Genomic DNA, 21,391 nt, shown 5'->3' with positions numbered 1-21,391 from the left:
CATTTTAACTTAATTAGCTTAAAGACCCTACTCCAAATACAGTGGCATTCTGAGGTACTGGGGGTTAGGACTTCAACACAGGAATGGGGGGGGCTGCATAATTCAGCCCATAACATATAACCTCTTAATTGGAACACTCAGAAGCAGGCAGGTGACCCCACAGGAAGAATCAGGTAGGTTGGGCACAACCCATGTTCTAGACATCTAGATTACCTCTGATAGCCCCAGCATTGTTACCTGGCATTGAACTTGCAGTCAAAGAGAAATGCCAAAGCTTTAAATGACTTGTTTTTAAGTCACATTTTCCTCCAACCTTCGTTCAGTTGTTCATTCAGTAAGTGTGTCCTGAGCACCTGCTGGGTTGCGCTGCACACACACCAGGAATACAGCCAGGAAACCAGCAGACATTATCTCTACCTTCTCCAGGGCTTAAGTTATACCCATGCAGGCTTCAATAAACAAGTGAACAAACAGATACAGAATTATAAGTTGACGTGTGCTATGAAGTAAATGAACATATAAGAGAAGCACCCTACTTTTGGTAATCTTGGGGGGTGGCCAAAGTATAGAGTTTTGCATTTACCTGAAACAAAATATTACATGTTAGATTTGGCTCATATTCTACTCTCTAGTCATTCCCAGGAGACTGTCATTTATTATATATGTGCCCCCGTCCCCCGACTTCACTGTATTCTCCCATGTGATGGGTATGAGACCTCTGGCTTCATCCAAATCATTAATCAAAACGTCTAAAAAATCAGAACGCTACTGTCATTGTCAGAGAACTAATAATAATATCCCTTAGCTAGACACAGCTAAAGGTCTAGCCATCATACACAAAGCAGGACTCTAATTAGAAATACTAACAAGGGTCAAGCTGCCCACTGCTAAGTTTTCTGTATCACTAGCCAGAGCCTTAAATGTTCCTCTGCTTATGCAACATTTATCACGAAAGGCCTTTCAAGGTGTCTGTCTGATGACTTTTGAAAGGTCAAGTCTACTTAAAGAGTTTCACTTGCAATGTGGAGAAGTGAAATTGCTTTCAATCTAACTAGAAAGAACACCAGTCGCAAAACAGAATGTCTCCGTTTTCTAGTGCCATGGCTCAAAGGTGATGCCCCTCAGCTTCTTCTAAATGAACCTGCCCTGTCCTTGCAGGCCCATTCCAGAAGACTGAGGTGGCGTGGGTCCAAGCTCTCTGGTTCCCTCTCTTCTTACCTTAGGCATCCTTGGCTTTGCAAACACTTATGCACTTGCTGCCCAGGTCCACCTGCTTTCCCCCACAGTCCCAGCTCCTGTGTTTGTCCTGGGCCATCACTCCTGGCATTTTGGTAAAAGGCACCCCAGATCTCCTGGCTGTCAGCGCACCAAACTGGCTTTCTTTCTGGTCAGGGTAAGGAGAGTTCAATCAAATTCAGAGAATTGGAGATTAAGCAGTTCATCCAGCAGGCACATCAGCTTAGACCATCACAGGGCTACAAACCCCAAGGTGATGTCATCTTCACATCCATGGCAGCACACTGACAGCAGTAGAGAAAATGAAATCCTTCCAGAAACAGTCAAACCTGACCTTTAATTCATCATGGACCATAACTTGTCAAGGTTTATGAGCAGAGAGGGACTGCTATGAGCATTTGTTGATGTAGATGTATTATTTGACGTGTTTGCTTGTCGATTTGGCACATTATATTCCACAATATACATAGAGTAAGCTAAATTGCAACAAAACTCATTCATCCATTTACTCATTCATTCAGGATTCCATGAGCCCCTATCTTGCTGCACCCAGCATTGTTCTGGGTACTAAGATTGGAGTAGGGAATAAAACAGACATAACCCTTGCCCTCCCAGATCTTACATGCTGGTGAGTTTGGGAGACACATTATGAGCATGTAAATATGTATTATTCAGAAAGTGAAGCATGCTTCAAATAAAGTAAAGCAAGAAAAGGAGGATACAGAGACAGGGGAATGAAATCTTACCTTGTGTATGATGCTCGGGGCAGATCTTTCTGATAGGCAGAGACCTGAAGAAAGAGAGGTAGTAAACCACGTGGACATCTTGGGAGATGGAGTTCCGGCAGAAGGAAGAGCGAGTGCAAAGGCCCTGGGCTTGGTCTGTTCGCGGAACAGCAAGGAGGCCTCTGTGGCTGGAGTGGAGCTAGTGCTTCTTCTTCATTGCTGGTGTTTTAAAAAGTATAACAGAAGATCAGAATGATTCTTCAGTAGACTTGCCCCATGTTCTTATTACTGCTGTTTTTGTTGTTAACTGAAAGTACATGAGAAAAGAGTCTTTTGATTCTCCGAAGTCTATGTTGTTCTTAACTGGCCAAGGAGTTAGTCCCGGGGTGTCTGTGTGTGTGTATTATGTATATACACATATAGACATGTTTAATGAAATTAGGAGAGCAGCTGAGACATACATCTTTTTAAAAGATTTTATTTATTCATGTGAGAGAGAAAGAGTGTGTGGGGGGGCACATAAGTGGGGAGGAGCAGAGGAAGAGGGAGAAGCAGGCTTCCCGCGGAGCAGGGAGCCCAATGTGGGTCTGGATCCCAGGACCCTGGGATCATGACCTGAGCCGAAGGCAGACATTTAACCAATTGAGCCACCCAGGCACCCTGAGACATACATTCTTACACTGGAATGTGAGAGTGTGAGAGTTAGTCATCTACTTAATTTAAAAAACCCTTGGTAGTCTATTATGCAGTCTGTTATTAGAAATCAGTCCTACAGGTGCTATTATTTTCATCCTCCAAATAAAGCACAGGAGTTGAGTAAGGGCTAGAGTAGTTTGAAATGTAAGAACTCTGATTCTTTCCAGGTTTCGTCACACCTGTGTTTACCGCAGAAACAATCCCATTGGTGGCAGACAGTTTAATAAGCAAAACCTGGCGTGAGCGTACTTCCTGAGGTCCGTCTTCCTTCTCAGCACAGTCGGCCTTATCTGAGCTCCTAGTAGCCCATCTCTGGGCACTCTGCATCCTGAGAAATGTCGGGAATTTTTTTCAGTTACAAAGCAAACACTTCTCATGCTTCTAGGTGTTTCCATGTATCAGGTTCTAAGAGGCCACCTGTGACGGGGGCAGAGTGTATGAAGGTGATGTTGTGCCGGGCAAGCCTGGCTCAGTTTGTTCAGCTGGAGTGCTTCCAACAGCCCAGTGGGGCTGTCTGCCAACATGCCCGTGACCTCAGAGAACGCCAGAACACTTGAGGTACAAGAAGAGCAAATGAATAAAGCTATAACTGCCTCAGGGTTAGACTGGGAAATGTCACCAGCATAACTTCAATTGGTCCTGAGAGGAAAGTTTGCAAATATAAGAACAGCAATTGGACTTATTCTTTGGCCATAACCATCTTATTTAAATGCTTCAATTTCTGCTTATGTAAAATTCAAAGACATGGTAGACCTTCACGTGGTATGAAGGTACATTCATTCATTGGTTCCTTCGTGGAAAAGAAGGTCACATTGAGTTGTGTGGTGCTCTTTCTGGACTGGAGCTGCTTCTCTGTGAATGATCAGCTAGGTAAGTGTTTTCAAGTAAAATTAAGTCTTGTCATTGACGGGTGTTTGCAGAGCATTCTAAGATTTCATGAGTCCCATTCTTCATCTGCCCTGTTGTTTCTAAGGGTTGAGCGTATGACATTTAGGGAGTTTGTGGTAATGGCAGAAGATTTCAAAATTTCTAAAATTTATATCTGTCTGATTGGCTACTAATGAAAACAGGCTATTCTACACTGTCATGTGATTTTTTAGTCTTTGGTTTCTATCAAACAATACATTGTTCTCCTTTCTATTGTTTCTATAGATTTCCATAGAAAATCACTTGATAGATGTACAGCAGAAGGATATATTTTATGCATTTAATGTAGTGAGGATGATGTTATTATATCTGTTACTTGTGGGCTCACCCACAAAAATAAACCTCAGCTAGTGTGTTGCAGAATCTGTTATGTCCCAGGCACCATGCTAGGTGCTGGTGATTCAGAGATGAGAGGCGCGTCCTTCCATTGCCTTCAAGCAGCTCACAGTTTTAGTAGGAGGCAGACAAGTCACCTGAAAATGACATGACCTTGTAATGGGTGCTACTGGAGCCAGACGAGGAGCATTTTACTTTGCCTGAGGAAGTCTGTCAGAGCTTCTCAGGAGAGTGGGTGAGGGTTCCAGTGAGGAAAGTGGGAAGAACAAGCAGGATACGCAGTGCAGAGCATAACAGCATGGGGCTGCATGATGTTTGGGTGACTTGCAGACAGCTCCCTATGGCTGAAGTATGTGTTGCATGAAGTTGGAGAAATAGGAAAGGATCTAGGATGACCACCAAAGGTTGAGCTCTGCCCCCAAAGCGATAGGAACTATTGAACAAGCCAGCAGCAGTATACAGAAGCGTGAGCCAATGAGAAAACTCCTGTATTGAGCCAGGCAAGGAATTACAAGTACATGAATTAAGACAGTGGTGGCAGAATGAAGATGAGCAGACAGATACAAGAAATAGTGAAGAGATCGAATTGGCAGGGTTTGCTAGGGCTTTACATGTGGGGGTGAAAAAGGGGATTCTCGGCTTTCTAACTTGAGTGAATTAGGAAATGGTGGTGCCGTTCAGGTGACAGAGTAGGAGCTGGAAGCTGAGAAGGGGCAGTGGTGAGTTCAGATTTAGCTGCGCTGGATTTTGGGTAACTAAGGGGTATCTGAAAGGTAAAGAGGTACATGTGGACGTGGACCTCAGCAAGATCTGAGGTATGGAAATTAGGAAACATCACACCATAGCTGACGCTAAGGGTTAATTGAAATATCTTAGCAATATTTATATATGAGAAGGGGCTCAATGTGGAAATCTGAGTTACTCTTACAATTTAAGGGAGGCAAAGAGGAGGAGCCTTTAAGGTGATGAGATCAAATAGTCACAGAGGTAGGAAGAGAACAGAGGAGGCTGATGTCACAGAAGCCAAGTGAAGCCAAAGTGTCAAAAAAGTCAACTTGACCAACAGTGTCAAATGCTGCCGGGAGGCCATGTGATGTGAGGACCAGAAGGTTCCATGGGGTTTGGGCATTAGTAGTCACAACGCACTCATCCCAATGAGCAGGAATGGCAGTAAGTTGGAGAGTGAGTGGGATAGACACTCACTATAGAAGGGTAGACATCCCCCAGCCTACATGACCAAGGGCAGCAAGGATTCAAATCAACAGGCTCTGCACAGCATTGTTTAAAGGATAAGGGTCAAAAATTTTACATGAAACTCAATCCTAGTCAGACACCTGCCTGGGATTTTCTAACATCTCCCATTATTCCTAAGTAGAAAAGAGTTTGGGTATCTTACTAGAGATGTTATGGCCTTGATGCAAGCAGTCTTCAGCACAAGAAAAACCCTGCTTTGAAAGGAATGGGTGTGAAATAGCTCCAATGAGAAGAATCTCCCTTAACATGCAAGCAGTAACAAGATCAGTGTCCTGGCTCTCTACCTTCACAGGCGTTGGTGGTACACAAAAGGGCAATAGGTTCGGTCTACCCAGTTCTCCCACCAGTGGAAACCTCAGGTGATTCCCTTGGAGCTTAGGCTTGACTTTTATAAGGAGTAAATTGGCTTGATGACTTCTAAGACCCACCCACCCTCCCAGGTCCTCTGGACTTTGAATCTGTCTTCAAGGCTTCTTTTTGTTCTCCCTTCCCCATACTTCCCATGCTTTGCTTCTCCTACATGTATAGCTTCTGCAGTTTCCAGATCCATGGTACACTGCTAAGAAAGAGCCCCCCTCTACACCTGACCTGGTCAGAGATGGTGTTAGGGAAACAAGAAATGAAACCCTGAGAACAGAGGGACTCTTCTTTGAGCTGACTTTCCCCTTGACTTTTTACTTCCCTTTGCTGTCAGCTTGCTCAACCTCATGCTTCTCTTGGCCCAAATGGGATTTGTTCAAACAGATATCTGAAAGCCGGAAAAATTATGAATAGCTTTGCATGGAGAAGGTTAAAGGTCTGAAGCAGCCAGGGTAAAGACATTAATGTGTTTGGGCTCCCTGCCATTGGTTAGAATATTCATTCATTCATTCATTTACCCAAATGGCTGTCCATTCAATAATTATAAGCTAAGTGCCTACTGTGTGCTGTGTTGATTGCACTTACCTAGTGTCCCAGGACTAAAGGAGTAAAATGGTGAACACAATAAACATATACTCTGCCCCAGTGGAAATGATAGTCCAAAGAGGGAGAAAAGCATGTTGAAAAAAAATTACACGATAAATGCGTAACTACATGTGGTAAGTAAAGACAAGTAAAAGGAGCTATGAGAAGTTTTAACAGTGGGTCTGGAGTTAGACCAGGATATCAAGGGAAGGCTTCTCTGAAGGTGCACTATCTGGACTGATGGAAGGGTAAGCAGGACTTAGCCAAGGCAAGAGAATGGAGAAGAGCCTGTGGCCAGTTAGAGCAGCCCTGCTCACCTTGAGCTGGAGGGGGGCAAGGTGGCTAGAAAATTGGGAGGAGGGGGAGGCAGGGCTGACCATACAAGACCTGGAGAACCAAGAAATTATGAGGTCATGAAAGCAAAGAGTTTCAAGAAGAAGGGTGTGGTTTTGCAGTATCCAATGAGAAGAGATGCCATTTTAGTTAAGGACTAAGAAGTGCCCACTGGCTCACTGGGGGCTGTTCGTCACCTTAGCGGGAGTGTGGCCACAGGAGACAGACTGGACTGGATTGGACTGACGGGGAAATGGGAGGAGCTTGTGTGGAAAGGCAGCTGTCTTGAGACACTAGGGCCGTGATTGAGAAGTCAGGAAGCTAAGGTAGAAACTGGAAGGAAATGTGCGATAAAAGGAAGGTTTGGTTTTGTTTATTGTTTGCTTTTCAGATGAGAGGTATTAAATGTTTTAATAAAGACTGGACCGATCTCAGGAAGAAAAAGGTTAAGATACAAGAGACTGAGGGAGTGAGGTCCCAGGCAAGGAGCGGAGATGGGGTTTCCTCCATTCTAACAGGGCAGGAAGGTGGTCTTAGGGATCTGGTGGCAGAAAAATGGGAGCATTCACATCAGCTGCCATCTATGAGGCAAAGTCTTCCCGGAGAATGGGATGGTGGAGGGAAGCGGGAAGGCTGTGGAGAGGAAAAGGCACCAAGAGCCCACTGCGGAGTGCGGGAGCGTGCCTGCCTGAGACAACCTGGGGGCGTGGCCTGGCGCCACACACCTGCTGGCAGGGTTTTCTTTTCTGCTCACCCCCTACCCCACTGATCCCATAGCATTCCTACAGGTATGTAAGAAGCGCATTTTCAGTTTGTTTCCTGGAGTTTTCCAATGCTAAACCACACCACCTGCTACAATTTCCTATAAATCCTGAATATTCGGACATGGCAGCAGTGCGTTTTGCTCTGGTAATTTTTCCTGCCTCTTTTATTTTCAATTAATTCTGTGATCCTTCCCTCCATGTTCTTTCTTTTACCCTTTGAGTTGCTTGTACCCTTTGGCCTTCTAATATGAAAAACACATGACTTTGTGCCTGTCTTTTCTGGTGGTTTTTTGTAACTACATGTCACACTTCAGTCTGCTTTTCATTTCATTTTTTACAGAACACATTATGGAGTTGGAATCTTCACATAAGCCCATTTGCATGCAGGTGGTCAGTGTCTGTCTGTCTGTCTGTCCCTCTCCAGTCAGGCAACATTTGTGGCAATAACTAGAATGTCTGCTAGATCTCTCCTTTCTTCCTCTCTTCCCATCCTGTTATACACCTGGTACTCACCAGCAACCTGATGCTCTGGCCTCTGGGCTTTGTGTTCTGTTGTTTCTGCTGTGTGTTCTATGCTTGCATCCTCCAGATCTAGGTCTCTGTGCTCCGGACACCCACAGTCTTTATGTTTCTTCCATTGACAGTCTGAAGTGGGGGAGCTCCTTTAGAGCTATAAGTCCTCTTGTTTGGGGTTCATAAGTCCATACTCTTAGAAATAAGGAAGGTTGAGGAAGGAAACTCACATTTGGTGCATTCTTTATGCTGTCTTGTATTCATCCTTATCCTGCTGTAGGGGCTGCTAGTCGCAGTTTAAAGACAGATAAATGAATCCCAGAGAGAATTATGGAGAAATATCTCAGGACCAGGACGGAAACCATCCTTCTTCACTGCTTAAAGCACAAAGTGGTTGGATGAGCATCATTTGGATGCTCATGAAGTAGCTACTGCGGTGAAGGGTGTGGGCCTTGACTTGCTTCAGATATTGAAGAGCTTCTGGCGTGAGCGGGGCTCTTTTGGCAACCGGGCGTCTCCAGCCCGTGAGTCCGGCCAGAGTCCTTCACCACTAGGTGGAGATGTAGTAGCACCACAGAGGAAGCCGACACCCTGCAAATGAAAAGTAGACCTAAGGACAAGCCTTCTAGAGCTAGGGCACTCCAACTTTTTTTTTTTTTTTTCTTTTCAATAATTTATTGAAGTGACATCCACATCACATAAAAGTAACCATTTCAAATACAGTGGCATTTCATACATTCGCAATGTTATACGACCACCACCTCCATCTACTTCTAAGAACTTTCTCTCACTTCAAAGTAAAATCCCTAATCATTCACCAGATTCTTCCCATTCCCCTCTCTCTACCCGTGGCAACAGTCAATCTGCATTCTGTCACTAGGGATTTGCCTATTCTGGACATTTCTTACACACTGAATCATACAATATGCAACCTTTGATGGGCTGGCTCCTTTCACTTAGCATGTTTTCAAGGTTTGTCGGTTAGCATAGATCAATAAGTACTTCATTCCTTCCTCTGGCTGAATATTTCATTGGGGCTCTACCACAGTTTGTTTATCCATTCTTCCGTCAGTGGACATTTGGGCTTTTCCCACCTTTTGGCCACAGTGAATAGTGCTTCTATGAACATGGATGTACATGTATTCGTTTGAGTCCCTGTTTTCAGTTCTTTAGGTTATATGCCAAGAGTGGAATTGTGGGGTCCGGTGGTAATTCTATGTTTAACTCTTTGAGAAACTGCCAAACTTTTCCATGTGGCTGAACCATTTTACATTCCCACCAGCAACATACAAGATTTCCAAACTTTTCTGAGCATGACTCACAATAAGAAGTATATTTTACATCAGAACGCAGCATTCACATATGTGTATATATTTATGTTATATATATATATATATATATATATATAACATAAGTTTTATGAAACCATGCTTACCCCTCTTACTATAGGATGTGCTCTAAGATGTTCCTTCCTGTTATTTTGTACTAGAAAAATATGCTGGTTTTGATCCACCAAATGAGTTCCACACCTCAAAGCAAAGTGAAATCTTAAAAATCAACTTAACTGTGAAGATTGGAATACTATTTTAAGCGTATAGAATAATATAACCTATCTCCCTTCCATTTGGATAGTCGAAGAATTTAGGATATCATTCATCAACTTATCAATACATATAAGTTTGGGGGAGGGGAGATTGTTGAACCTGTGAGGATGACATTTTACATATTCTCCAAACATGGACAAATTAGATCACACACAAATGTGAGTTACATTGTATGTACTTGTTACAGTGTGAGTATTTTTAATTAGCTGGGGTTCTACAGTTCAGCAACAAGTTATTTGGTGAGTATGGTACCTGTAGCCTCTGGAAAAAGCCTTGTGATACATGTTATCATTTATTGAACGCCCCAATTGAGTAGAGTAAGATCCTGAAGAGCAGGTGGGGATGACAGAAAAAGCAAGGGATATAAGAGAGAGAAAGAAATAGAATCAAGAGAAGGGGTGGGGGGAAGCATGAGAAGCTTCTCCAGTGTGTAGCAATTATTTATGACCATCTTCAAGAAGCACCCGAAACTGAGCTCTCCTGGAAGGAGTGGTGTGTGGGAGGAGTAGACTAGTGGTGAGAACATGTGCTCTCAAGCAGATCCACGGGTAGGATTGCGGGGATCCAAGGGCTAAGATGGGAAAAAATTACATTTTGCTTCTCATTAACTTCTAACTGAAATTTACCATTTTCAAGTACTAATATAGCAACAGAAATAATATTAGCAGCACCTTTAACTTCACTACCAATTGAAATCAGATTTTTTTTCATCATGTTACAGTTGCTTTAGGTAGATTTCAATATTGTTTAGTTTATTATTTTATTGAAAAATTATTATAATTATTGGGCTTACCTCTGGGTTATGTTCTTTAATGTGTATGTAAAGAAATGTGTATCTACAATACCACAGTTTTTGTGGTTTTTAAAATAATTTGATAACTGTATTTCAAAATAACTGGTTTCCATTGTAATCTCATGCATTTTGTCTTATTCATGTTCTGAGAAGGAGCCTATTGGTTTTGCCAGACTGCCATAAGAGTCCAAAAATAGTTAAGAACTTCCTAGACCTGCACCGTCCAATAAAGGACCCATTAGCCACATGTGGCTATTGAGCCCATGCAATGTGGGTCTCCAAATTGAAATGTGCTGTAAAACAATACACCAGATTTCAAATACTTAGTGCAAAAAAAAAAAAAAAGAATATTAAGTGTCCCACTAATAATTTTACATATATTACATGTTGAAATGATCATATTTGGGGTATATTAGGTTAAATAAAATATATTTACTCTCACCAGTTTTGTTATTATAAATGTACATACTAGAAAATTTTAAATTGCGTATGTGGCTTATGTTATATTTCTATTGGACGTGACTGGCCTAGCATCAGATCTGAGTTCCAATCTTGGCTCTATCATCTAGCCAACCATTATCTTCATTATTGTTGTTATCATTACTCTGCCATGTCCTAGCTGTCAGGTCCCCATAACTTTCAATGTCCTCATCTGTGCAAGTAGATATAAAGCCAAAGGAGAGAGTATCGCTATATTCATTCCAGATTTAGCCTTCTTGCTGATACATTTCTTACTATCAGAAATGTCCCAAAATCTTATCCAACAGTTCAAAAGAAGGTCCATATCCATGTCCCCTTTCCTTACTTTTCTGCTGCCTGTTGTTTTCATGAACATAAAATTTAAATTAGATATGTGGAAGTTATATATAAAGATGAGGATATAAGAATTTACAGACAGTAGATTTTTTTAAAAAAATTATAAAAAATAAGAAAAAAATTCTCTTGAAGAGCAAAGAAGATGGAAAATAAATCTTGAGGTAGGGTGGAGTAGTATGCAGTCTGCAGTTGCCACCCATCCTGTATTTATCCAGAGACCTAAGTGGCATTTGGATAAGGCGCAAGCAAACCACCAGCACATTCCTGGAGTTTACAAATGGCCACTTAAATAGCAGGAGAACCCTGGTATGTCCCTCATCCAAAAGCTAAAGTCCACAATGGCTGGAAGGTGATGATGTGTTTCTGGAAGAGGGAAGAGCTGACAGGGGGCCTCCTGCCCTTTTGTGTGATCCTTAGCCTTCTGGAGCCCTGAGCACCCTAACATGGGCACCTTGGGGATACAAAGCCCTTCCATCTACAGGATCTCCTCTGAGATCCTGAGACAAGCTTCTGTAGCTAGCAGATGGTACAGTATCACCTGTCCCCTGTAAATGAGAAGGGAATAGCTTGCCCATAGGAGTGGATCACTGAGGCCAATACCTGGTGGAGTGAGGGCTTGACCCGAGCTTGGCTCTCTCCACAACTGACATGGTGGGGATTGGAATCCTGACCCTCCACCTCGATTTCCCTGGGCTGCTCAAAGTGACCCCACCCACCCTGACGGTCTGCAAAGCTCATTATTCTTTCTCTGACTCCTTAGCTGAGTGGGGCAGTTGGAACTGCTCTCCCCATCAGCCTGTCAAGCTGCTCCCTCCCATCATTCAGACAGTTTCTAGCAGCTCCACCCTCCTACACAAAGCTCTGCCTGTCTGGTCAAAATAGGGTGGTGATTTCCCCACCCTTTCTAAAAACATGCCTGGCAAGACTGTCTCTATCCTCCAGGATTTACTTGGGCCTTCAGAGTGACCTTTTCTCCCACATTGATCTGTGCTTGGGGGTGGGGAAGGCAATGCACGTGTTTCTCCATGTCACTGTTGTTGGACTCCTCTAAAGGCAGATCCGTGGACAGATGGTCACTGTGAAGGTTGAATCGGTGATGCTCAGTGAGGTAGACACTTCTTTTTAGAACATTCGTTTCACCTGAAGGGCTCTATCTGTATCTACAGATACAGTATGTATCTGTAATTCCTTAGCTCAATTCTTCATCTCAGGGACAATGAGCTGCTTTTCAGCTATGGTGTATCCCTGGTTTCCAGGACTTGGCCAGTTGTAGACTGTGCATCGGTTTTCCTCTAAACCAGATGAAGCACTTTGATCCTGCCATATTACCTTCACAGAAAACAACTCGATCATTTTCACTTTGACTTATCTCTTTCTACTTCCCAATTATTTTTTGGTCCTGTGTCCACGGCTGCTCCTCATCAGCCATCGCATGCTTTATATGGGATACAAAAGGATCCTAGATCCTGAAGATCCTAGCTTTATATGGGATACAAAAGGATCCTAGATTCTAAAGATCCTAGCTTTATCAGAACAGAATTGAGAAGGTGAATCTGTTGCCAAAAGATTCAAATAACATATGCCAAAGACTGACATCAAATAATTTGTTACGCAGTGTTCTTTCTCCATGCTGGGGCTCCTTCCAATACTATGGAAAATCAAAGGCTGGCCTGCCCTATGAGATGAGCCCGTCTGGTGATAAGAAGCAGCTTTCCCCATTTAGTAGAAAGTAACTTGTCCAAGGTCATCATATCAGGGTCAGAGTAAGGAACAGGAAAAAGAGTTTCTTGACTCCCAGTCAAGACTTTGTTGGTAGATAACTGCAAACATGTGATCACACCTAAAAGAGAAAAATAGTTAGCTATGTGTAAAGTTTAAGTAGCAAAGATATAAAAAAACTAATCAAAATTTCCAATTTTTCCCAATTTCACTGACTCTAAAATTCTAGATTTCAATAACTATATACATTAAATGGTACCTTTGAGGAAAAGTTGATCTGCCTCTTATGACTTAAAATCTAATATTTACTTTTGTGTATGAAATTGGGAACATTAGCGGGAATATTAGTTCTAGCCCTAAAATTAGGTACTTAATTTTTAATCACTTAATAATGGAAATGTCTTGCCATAGCCAAAACACTTAAATGCAACTATGAGAATGCACCTTTTTTTTGTTTGTTTGTTAAATTATCATTTTTATAGGGCAAAACTATTTTCTTAGTTCTCCTTTCAAGGGCAACCAGTGTTGGGGAAGAGTGGTGATTAATATAATTGTTTTTTTAATCCTAAGTATTATCAATCTGTGCTTTTTTGGTAAATAATGACATGCAAAGCAAATGCCATATTTTTATCTCTTCAGAAAGGACTTAATATTTTATGATCATGTATTAATTGTTGGCTCCTATTGCAGCTCATGATATTGGATCTGTTTGTATCTCAGTGTAAATAATTTCTCTGGTTGCTGGTGCTATTGAAAATAGGGTAGTAAAGTTATCAGCCCCATTGTGTGCTTCCACAATAAAAGGCAGCAGAAGAAACCCATATTTTCTCTTCACATACAGTCTGTAAATACAGTATTAACTACTCCTGTGCCTTGCAGAAATTGAGATCAAATCTTTATATTTGTACGTACAAAATATGTATGAACTACATCTCCTGGTTTAGCTCGAGCTTAATATTCAAATAAGTAGGCACTACCTTGAGAGGTCAATGAGAAAGGTAGATATTGAGCCTCTACCAAGCTCACCAGAACCTCTACTTGGTTTTACCCTGGGCACTGAAAGTTGGAAGCACTGAAATATTAAATAATATTTTTTTGTATGTGCACAAGTTCAGGCTTTCTTCACTCTGGCAAAACTTTGGCCTTACCCTGGCAGCCAGTGGGGGGTAGGGATGGAAACCTCTGTGATGAGCAGAGTCTCTCTCTCTCTCTCTAGCTCCCCCCCCCGCCCCCTTTCCCTAACCTGACTTTGGAGTTAAGGGGGTATTTTGTGCTGCATATTCTGAATGTGTTGCTAGCTCTAGGTCTGCTACTTAACAGTTGTCATCTGGCTATGTGCTCATTTAATCTTCGTAATAGACCCGTGAGATAAACACTATTTTACAGATAAAGAAACTGAGGCTGGGAGGTGTTCAGCGGCCAAGCAACAGAGCTCCTATGCAGGAGAGCCGGGCCTTGGTTCTGGCATAATATAGTGTGCCCCTTCTAATTAATATCCATGGAGAATTTGCTCTGGAAGTCCCCATTCAAGAGCAAATATTGGGAACATTAGTGGGAAGTGTTGGGAGAGAGGCCCAATTTTCATTTCACCCATTATGAAGACGCTGGGGGTAGAGACCAGATTTAACAGACACCTGAGTCCCAGTTCATTCTAATGATGTGTCGGCACCACTTTTTGAGATGTGTCTTGCAGGGCCCAGCAGATGTGGCCCTTTGCTTGTGCGCATCCATACAGGTCCTCTGAAATACAGCCTAGCAGTGTCTCAACCTCAAGTGCTCGATTAATGTGAATTCCCCCTACCCTATGCTAAACTTGTAACACACACCCTGGGTGACTATGGGCTTATGGAGGGGGACTTCCCCGCACAGGGCAGCAAGGGGGATGGATTTCAAGCTTGACCCTGTTCCCTTCTGCCATCGGATGCCTTTCACTGCTCAGATCCTTCATGGGCTTCCCATGAGCTAGACTGACATTCGATTCCTTTGTCAGGGCTCACAGTCCCTTATAAAAGTCCTTGGCAGAGGAGGTGAGTGGAGAAGAAAAATGGGTTCTGCTGCTAATCTTTAATGAAAACCATTTTAAGAGATACAATTTTCCTTGTTTACGTCTGAATCTGGGCAACAACAAGCTGTGCTTTAATGAGGTTCTGGGGCATTCAGAACATTTCAATGTATTTCAGTTCCTTTGGAAAAAAAAGTATTTGTACTGAATAGTAATGGAGTAAGGGTTTTCAAAATTTGCGGGATCTATTTTTGTGAAGATGTGTGCGTGTGGGTTGGATTTTTTAAGGGAATGATTATTGAGTTTTCTGTTTACAAGATGAACATGATGTGGCATCACTTCATATTTTTTTCTCTACTGTGTTTTTAGCACGAGATCGATCAGCCCAAAATTATGCACCTAAAATATATCAAAAAAGTCTTTGATTGATATTGATGCTTTCTTTTTCTCTAAAGGACCTCATCCTGCATAAAGAGAAACAAAGGCTTCCCCATAATTGTCACCATTGATCTCAGGTGATGCTTAATTTGACTTGGAACTGTTCTTATTAAGCAACAATAGGTAATTGTGGGAATAGGATATATTTAATGCTTTTTTTTGGAATTTTAAACTGAGCAAAAATTGATAAAGCTGTTTTTTTCTTAGAATAAATGATTTTCCTTTGTTTCCTCAGGATGCTAGGAAAACATTTCTCTTCTGCCTAATACATTCTATGCATGAATGTACGTGTCACTCTGACAGTAATTACACGTGTGTGCCCACGTGCAGCCATCCACAGGGAAAGGGGGCGGATTCCAACCCTAACCCAATCAACTCAATCACTCTTTAAAACCATTACGAGAAGCCTCTTGATGTTGGCAAGCATCCAGATTGTTTGCCTAGCTTTGTTTTCACATTTTTTTGAACACCACACATTTTCATCTCAAAAAAAAAATTGTCAGAAATGCTAGGAAAGAAAAACTCAATATGAATTAAAACACAAACTGGTTGCGCTTCAGTTGTACATTTTTTTCCCACAGGCAACAGATAGTGGTAGGCATGCGGACATATCTGTTCATTTAGTGACTCCCTCTGTGTTTTTTGCATGAGAACTTAAGTTTGTGCTAGGGGCTGTGGCAGATACACAACTGAGAGACACATGGCTCTTCCGGAGGGAGAGAATAGAGAGTAAGAACTCAGGCAGGATGGCTAAATGCCACAGATTGTAATATACAGTCCATGCACCCTTTACAACCTTCATCCCACCCTGCCACTCAGTGCTAGGCTGGGACATGGGTGACCAGTTGGCCTCTGCCTTCTTGAAATGCTCTGTTTTCTTGGAGTTCCTACTGCACCACCCCAGGCTACCACCAGTCCATTTGCTATATGGATCACAATTAGGCACCCCTTCCTGTGGATTGAGTATTGGGCAGATGTGTGGCACACACAGGGTGGACCCAGCCCATTTCCAAACCCTTTACAGCTTGGAGAGTAGAGTTCAGACAAGCTTGCCACCCTCACTTGGCCCACCCCTACCCCGGTCCGGCATCCTTATACAGACCACAACCTGTACAACAAATCAAATTGATATGAAAAATAACAGCATTCTTCTCTAGGTTCCTTCGGGGTGGGGCAAAGCCCAGGGAACAATTCTTTCCCCAGGCTAGAGCCCACCAGGAAGGCAGTAAGCAGTCCTGGACAACCAATGGGGCCTGAAGCACTCCTATTATGTAGTGATAACAAGGGTCTTAGCATCTCTTCCTGAATTTTGGATAAGAAGGTTGATAACTATGATTCTTGCCTTGCTTGTTATTGAAAGAAAGAAAGAAAGAAGGAGAGAGAAAGAAAGAAGAGAGTAAATGATTCCGTTCTAAAATTTGCTAGACTTAAATTTTGTCAGCTCTATGACCTTGACCTTATTCTATGCCTCTTTAAGCTTCCATTTTCTCATCTATTCCCCCTAGGTTGGGGGAAAGATTAAATATGATAAAATAGATATTTTTAAACACAGTATTAATGTTGAATAAATGTAGATGGTATTACTAATTATGATGTCTCAGGTTACTTTCTGACTTTTTTTTCCACTCTTGGATACCACTTCCTGACACCTTTCAGCTTTCCTGTATTACTGCTACTTTTCTCTGAGCCTCCAAAATCTATGCCTAATCCCTTGCTTAAAGAATCATTATATGGTCTCCTAAGATCATTAAGGAAAGGTCCCTCGTTCCTCTTAAATGACATCTGAAGTCTCGTAACAAGCCAGGGACAAATTCAGATTTTATTTTGTATTTTAGGTCCCTCTGTCCAGGTGCCTGTTCAGACTACATTTTTTTTTATAAGCATCCCTGCCCCCACCAGAGAGGAGACAAAAGGATAAATGTTTTATCCCAGCTTGCAGCAGGTGTCATTCTATTTGATTTGTAGGCCATTCAACAAAACAAAAGGCCTTTTCTGTTCTTTTACAATATATGCTCTCTTTAAAGGTACTCAAATGAGGAAAAAAAAGCACACATGAGCAAGATTTCAGGTTCTAACGGACAGAAACTGGGCTCTTCGTTACTGATTCGCTCTTCACAGGGAAAGTGAGATGCCATTAAAAACATTCTTTTCCCAATAGCATTTAAAATTTTATGATCGTTTGCTCTTGAAATATTTATGCGTGGCATTCTCAGCCAATTAATATGTTTATAGTAGGATTGAAAACTTTGAAGAGCCAGCTAAAGATCCCTTTTATAAGGTGGACTAAGAGAATCTCTGTATGCTTGAGTAACAATATATAATAGCGTGCTTGCTTACTGCAGATGTTTGAAATGTCTCCAACTTGCTAGCCCCAAATTGTTACCATTGGGGTTCAAAAGTGATATACCTTCTAAGTCATACCTGTGGTACAAACATGTGCTTAACTTCCAAAGTTTGATTCTGGTGTCCCTAAGGTTTCATCATAAATATCAATATCGCTAAAGCTTAATTGTCTACTATATGCAAGACACTGTGCTGAGCACTTTATTCATAATGTCATCTAATCTCTCCAACAACTGAATGAGCTCGGCACCACTATTATCCCCATTTCCCAGGTGAGGAAACTGAGGCTTAGTGAGATTAATAGCTTGCCCCAGTTCTCCTAGCTAGTAAGGTCTGGAGCCAGGTAGGAATCTGGGGCCTGTCTTGAGAGACTTTGTGCTCATTAACTCCGAGGTGCCTTGCAGCCTCCCTGTTCATTCATTGCCACGTGGAGGCCTCAGAAAGGTAGGTATGGATATTAGTTTTTGTTTTCGGATGTGATCGCTGTTTTGAGGTAAAACCTTCGGGTCCTGTTTCACTTGGAATCCATACATTGAAAGTACAGGTGACAAAACAAAATTAGCTTATCAACTCTAGTATGCGTGTAAATGAAAAAGAAGTCCAGGGCACCTGGGTGGCTCAGTCAGGTGGGCGTCTGCCTTTGGCTCAGGTCATAACCCCAGGGTCCTGGGATCGAGCCCTGTGTCGGGCTCCCTGTTTGGTGGGGAGCCTGCTTCTCCCTCTGCTTGACGCTCATGTACTCTCTCCCTCTCTCTCTCTCTCAAATAAATAAAATCTTTAAAAAAAAAGAGAGAGAGAGAGAAAAGTCCATCTGATAAGTGACTTCACAGGAATAAAGCTCTGAGTGGAGCTGGAAATCTTGGTATCTCAGGGTTTGCCTTTTGTGTAAGTGTAAGGAGCTTGAAAAGCTTATATTGATGGTGTCTTGGGGCATTTTAGGACATAGTACTGGTTCTCTATAGTGCTAAATTTTTTAAAAATTCTTTGTCTTAAAAGTATATTGCACTCTTTCAATTTCTCAAAAGAACTGTTAGTCTAAAAAGTCCTATTTGTGTGTTTTGAGGGGAGTTGCCCAACATTTTTTATGTTCAATAATTATTAATATGGCTTTATTCATTCCTTTGGAAAATATTAATCAGAAATGTACTGGAAAGGGGAGAAGTATTCCGTGGTTTGCGGGACGGTTGGCCAAATCCCACCTACCGAAAGGCGGCCTGTCAAAATTAGAATGCTCTTATTTAATCCCCTAGTCAAGCTATATGATAACATGAAATACAGCTAACCGAAATCAGGACACGATAGCAAGATTTCATGAACTAAAAAGCCATTGTACAGCAAGGAATCTAATGCCTTTGCTTCTCATTTCTTTTAATGCAAATAAATAAGCTTCCGTGGGCTCGGCGAACCTTAGAAATGATAGGTTTGAGAAACAGATCCGTTGTGGAGCCTGACATTTCTGTAAACAAGCCGACTGAGCATCCCCTTCGGACGCACACGTTTCGGGGTGGGGTGCCTCTCAAAACGGCAAGCCTGTCTGGAAGGGGGGGGGGGGTGGAGCACGAAGTGCAGCTTCCACTGTGCCCGTGAAAGAAGGGGAAGAAAAAGCCCAGCTTTCCTATGCAACAAGGCTGACAGATGGGGCTTTTTAAAAAAACGTCACTGCAACCAGATCCAGGGGTGCCGCTTTGCCTGCTGCAGCGCGATGCAGTTGTGTGTATCTCAGGGACAGACACAAGGGGAAGTAGCAGCCAGTGCTCACGCGGGCTGCTCCCGGGAAGCATTTCTGAAGAGCGAGGAGCCACAGAAGCTGGGAAATTCCTGCTCCGCCGCCTCCCCGGCTGAGTCCGGGGCCGAGCGGCGGCTCCGGTTAAGCCCGTGGGCAGGGGCAGGGGCAGGGGCAGGGGCAGGGGGCGGCGCTCCCAGCCCGTCGCTCAGCCCTGCGGAGGGCTGTGTGGGCTGAGCTGTCTTCGCCGTGTCAGGGAGGCCAGCCAAGAAACCGTCCCTCCCGGGGGAAAACGGATCACAGTTCAGGTGGGGACTTCCTCGGCCGCGTACCTGGCTGGAGCAGAGCGTGTGGGCGGCCGGCAGCGCGCCGCTCCGGTTATGGCAGCGCAGGAATGAAAGCCGCGGCCGCCGCCGCCGCCTCTGAGGGCTGCGGGCAGACCAGCACCCAGCAAATAGGAAGCAAGTCCTGGACCCCGACGAGGAGGAGGAGGAGGAGGAGGAGCGGCCGAGCATCTCTCTCCCGCTCCTCGGTGTCCTTTAAATGAGGACTCCCTGCCCGTGCCGGAGGCGGACCCGCAGAGCCTTCCTCTCCGCCGCTGACCCCCCGCTTGCATCACTAACCTGTGACAGGCGCATCTCCACGCCCGGTACCTGCTCCTCCGGCGGCTCCCAGTCCGGTCCCGGGAGCCTCTTTGTATAACCGCCGACATGGCCAGCCAGCAGGATTCCGGCTTCTTTGAGATCAGTATCAAATATTTACTGAAATCCTGGAGTAATAGTGAGTAATAGAAAATAGCCTTGTTTGTTTGTTTGTTTGTTTGTTTGCTGGATGTTGCCTAAGGTCTGAGAAATCAAATCTCAACCGGAGGCATAAGCCTGTGAGCCAAGGAAGTTTTTTGTTTTTTTTTTTTTTTTTTTTTCTCTTTTCGGTTCGGTCTGCTGTGAAAATCAAAATGTCAGAGACTGAAGTAGCTCTCCTGAAGTGCAAAGGCTGCAGTGGAATCACAGTAGATTTTGTGTGATTAAATTTTCAAGGGAGATGGCCCTTCAGACTGGGGCAGAGCGCAGGATGGGGCATTCTAGGCTGCATTTTCTGCCTTAATGTTTATTTGATCAGGCTTTATCTAAGTATTTTGTGAAGTGTGGTTTAATCGCAGGGGTGTGGCAGGATTTCAGAGTACTTCGTAATTGTTTTATTAGGGTATTGTCTGGAGGGAAAAAAAAGTACTTAATAGTCCAAAATCTAAGACTCATCTCTTTTGTATATAGAGGCATTTGCAGGTTTATTTCTCTCTCCCTTGTCCGTGTGGATGGTGTTCAGAATGCTATTTAATATTTGGATTTGTAAAAATCCTGATGTGTTATAGTCCAAACCAACAACATGCTTTGCTGAAATATAAACAAAGTAAGGTTCTGACCCTGATCAGTTATTAGGATATCAGAATGTTACGGCTTCTGAAGTTCCATTACTGACCTACTTAAAGATTTTAGCAATAACATATTTCCAGAAGACAACCTCTAAGGCATCATGGATCTGCAATCAAATTAAAACGAGGCCTTCAGGTGATCAGTGATGCCTTGTATCTTCTGAACGGTTTAAAAACAAAGTCTTCTCTATTTCTCCAACAGCCTTTGTGCTTGCTCTGGATAAAAGACTGGCAGGTATTACAGATCCTTAATTGTTTGAAATTCAAAACAATTTTTCCAAGAAAAATTCTGATGCCGTATTACATGCATGGCTAATTAACCTACCTATGCTCAAAGTGCTGGAGATTAATTATCTCCTACCCAGCTGACCTGTGGCCAAGATTGTTCTTATGTAAACAGAACCTGGGCAGGAGAACCCATAATTGCTTTAAGAAAAGAGCCAAAGTACCTTCAGCCTTAAGGTATTCAGGGATATGCATCTCTAAATGATATCCAAAGAAACCATTTTTTCCCAGGTCATTTTGCACCACTGTATACACGATGGGGCTTGTCTGAGGCTGTTTTTCTACAAGTGGGAAGCCATTTGGGAGTCCTACTGTCACCCAAATAGCATTCCTTTATTTGTTGTAGTCGTAATTCCTTTATCTTGGATCCATTATTTGTGTGATACTTCACACTCCAGGATGAACCTTCCTTTGTCTATCCACCCTTTGATTAATGAAAAGGATTTGACACACAGAGTTCTTAATGGAGCAGTTTTCCAATAACTGGAAAGACTTACTCTGAGTTTGACA

At 42.9% G+C, this 21,391-nt stretch overlaps 1 protein-coding gene across 10 annotated transcripts in view; it reads left to right on the top strand.

Annotated features, from left to right (window-relative positions):
• Positions 1–21,391, top strand: part of FRY (FRY microtubule binding protein) — a 347,615-nt gene that overhangs the window by 66,610 nt on the left and 259,614 nt on the right. Inside the window, exon 1 of one of the 10 annotated variants that reach the window (XM_035003586.1) lies at positions 19,824–19,947. The exons of 8 other annotated variants lie outside the window; for them this stretch is intronic. In XM_035003586.1, coding sequence (XP_034859477.1) covers positions 19,878–19,947 — 70 coding nt within the window. In that variant the 5' untranslated portion in view covers positions 19,824–19,877. Of the gene's footprint in view, positions 1–19,823; positions 19,948–21,391 lie in introns of those variants that run through there. One more of the 10 variants, XM_035003588.1, reaches the window with a different exon arrangement.

Source organism: Mirounga leonina, unplaced genomic scaffold (assembly GCF_011800145.1).
Source record: "Mirounga leonina isolate KUSES-001 unplaced genomic scaffold, KU_Mleo_1.0 Mir_127, whole genome shotgun sequence".
Taxonomy (NCBI): Eukaryota; Metazoa; Chordata; class Mammalia; order Carnivora; family Phocidae; genus Mirounga; species Mirounga leonina.
The sequence above is the reverse complement of the archived record's forward strand: the minus strand, read 5'-3'. Positions and strand labels throughout refer to the sequence as shown.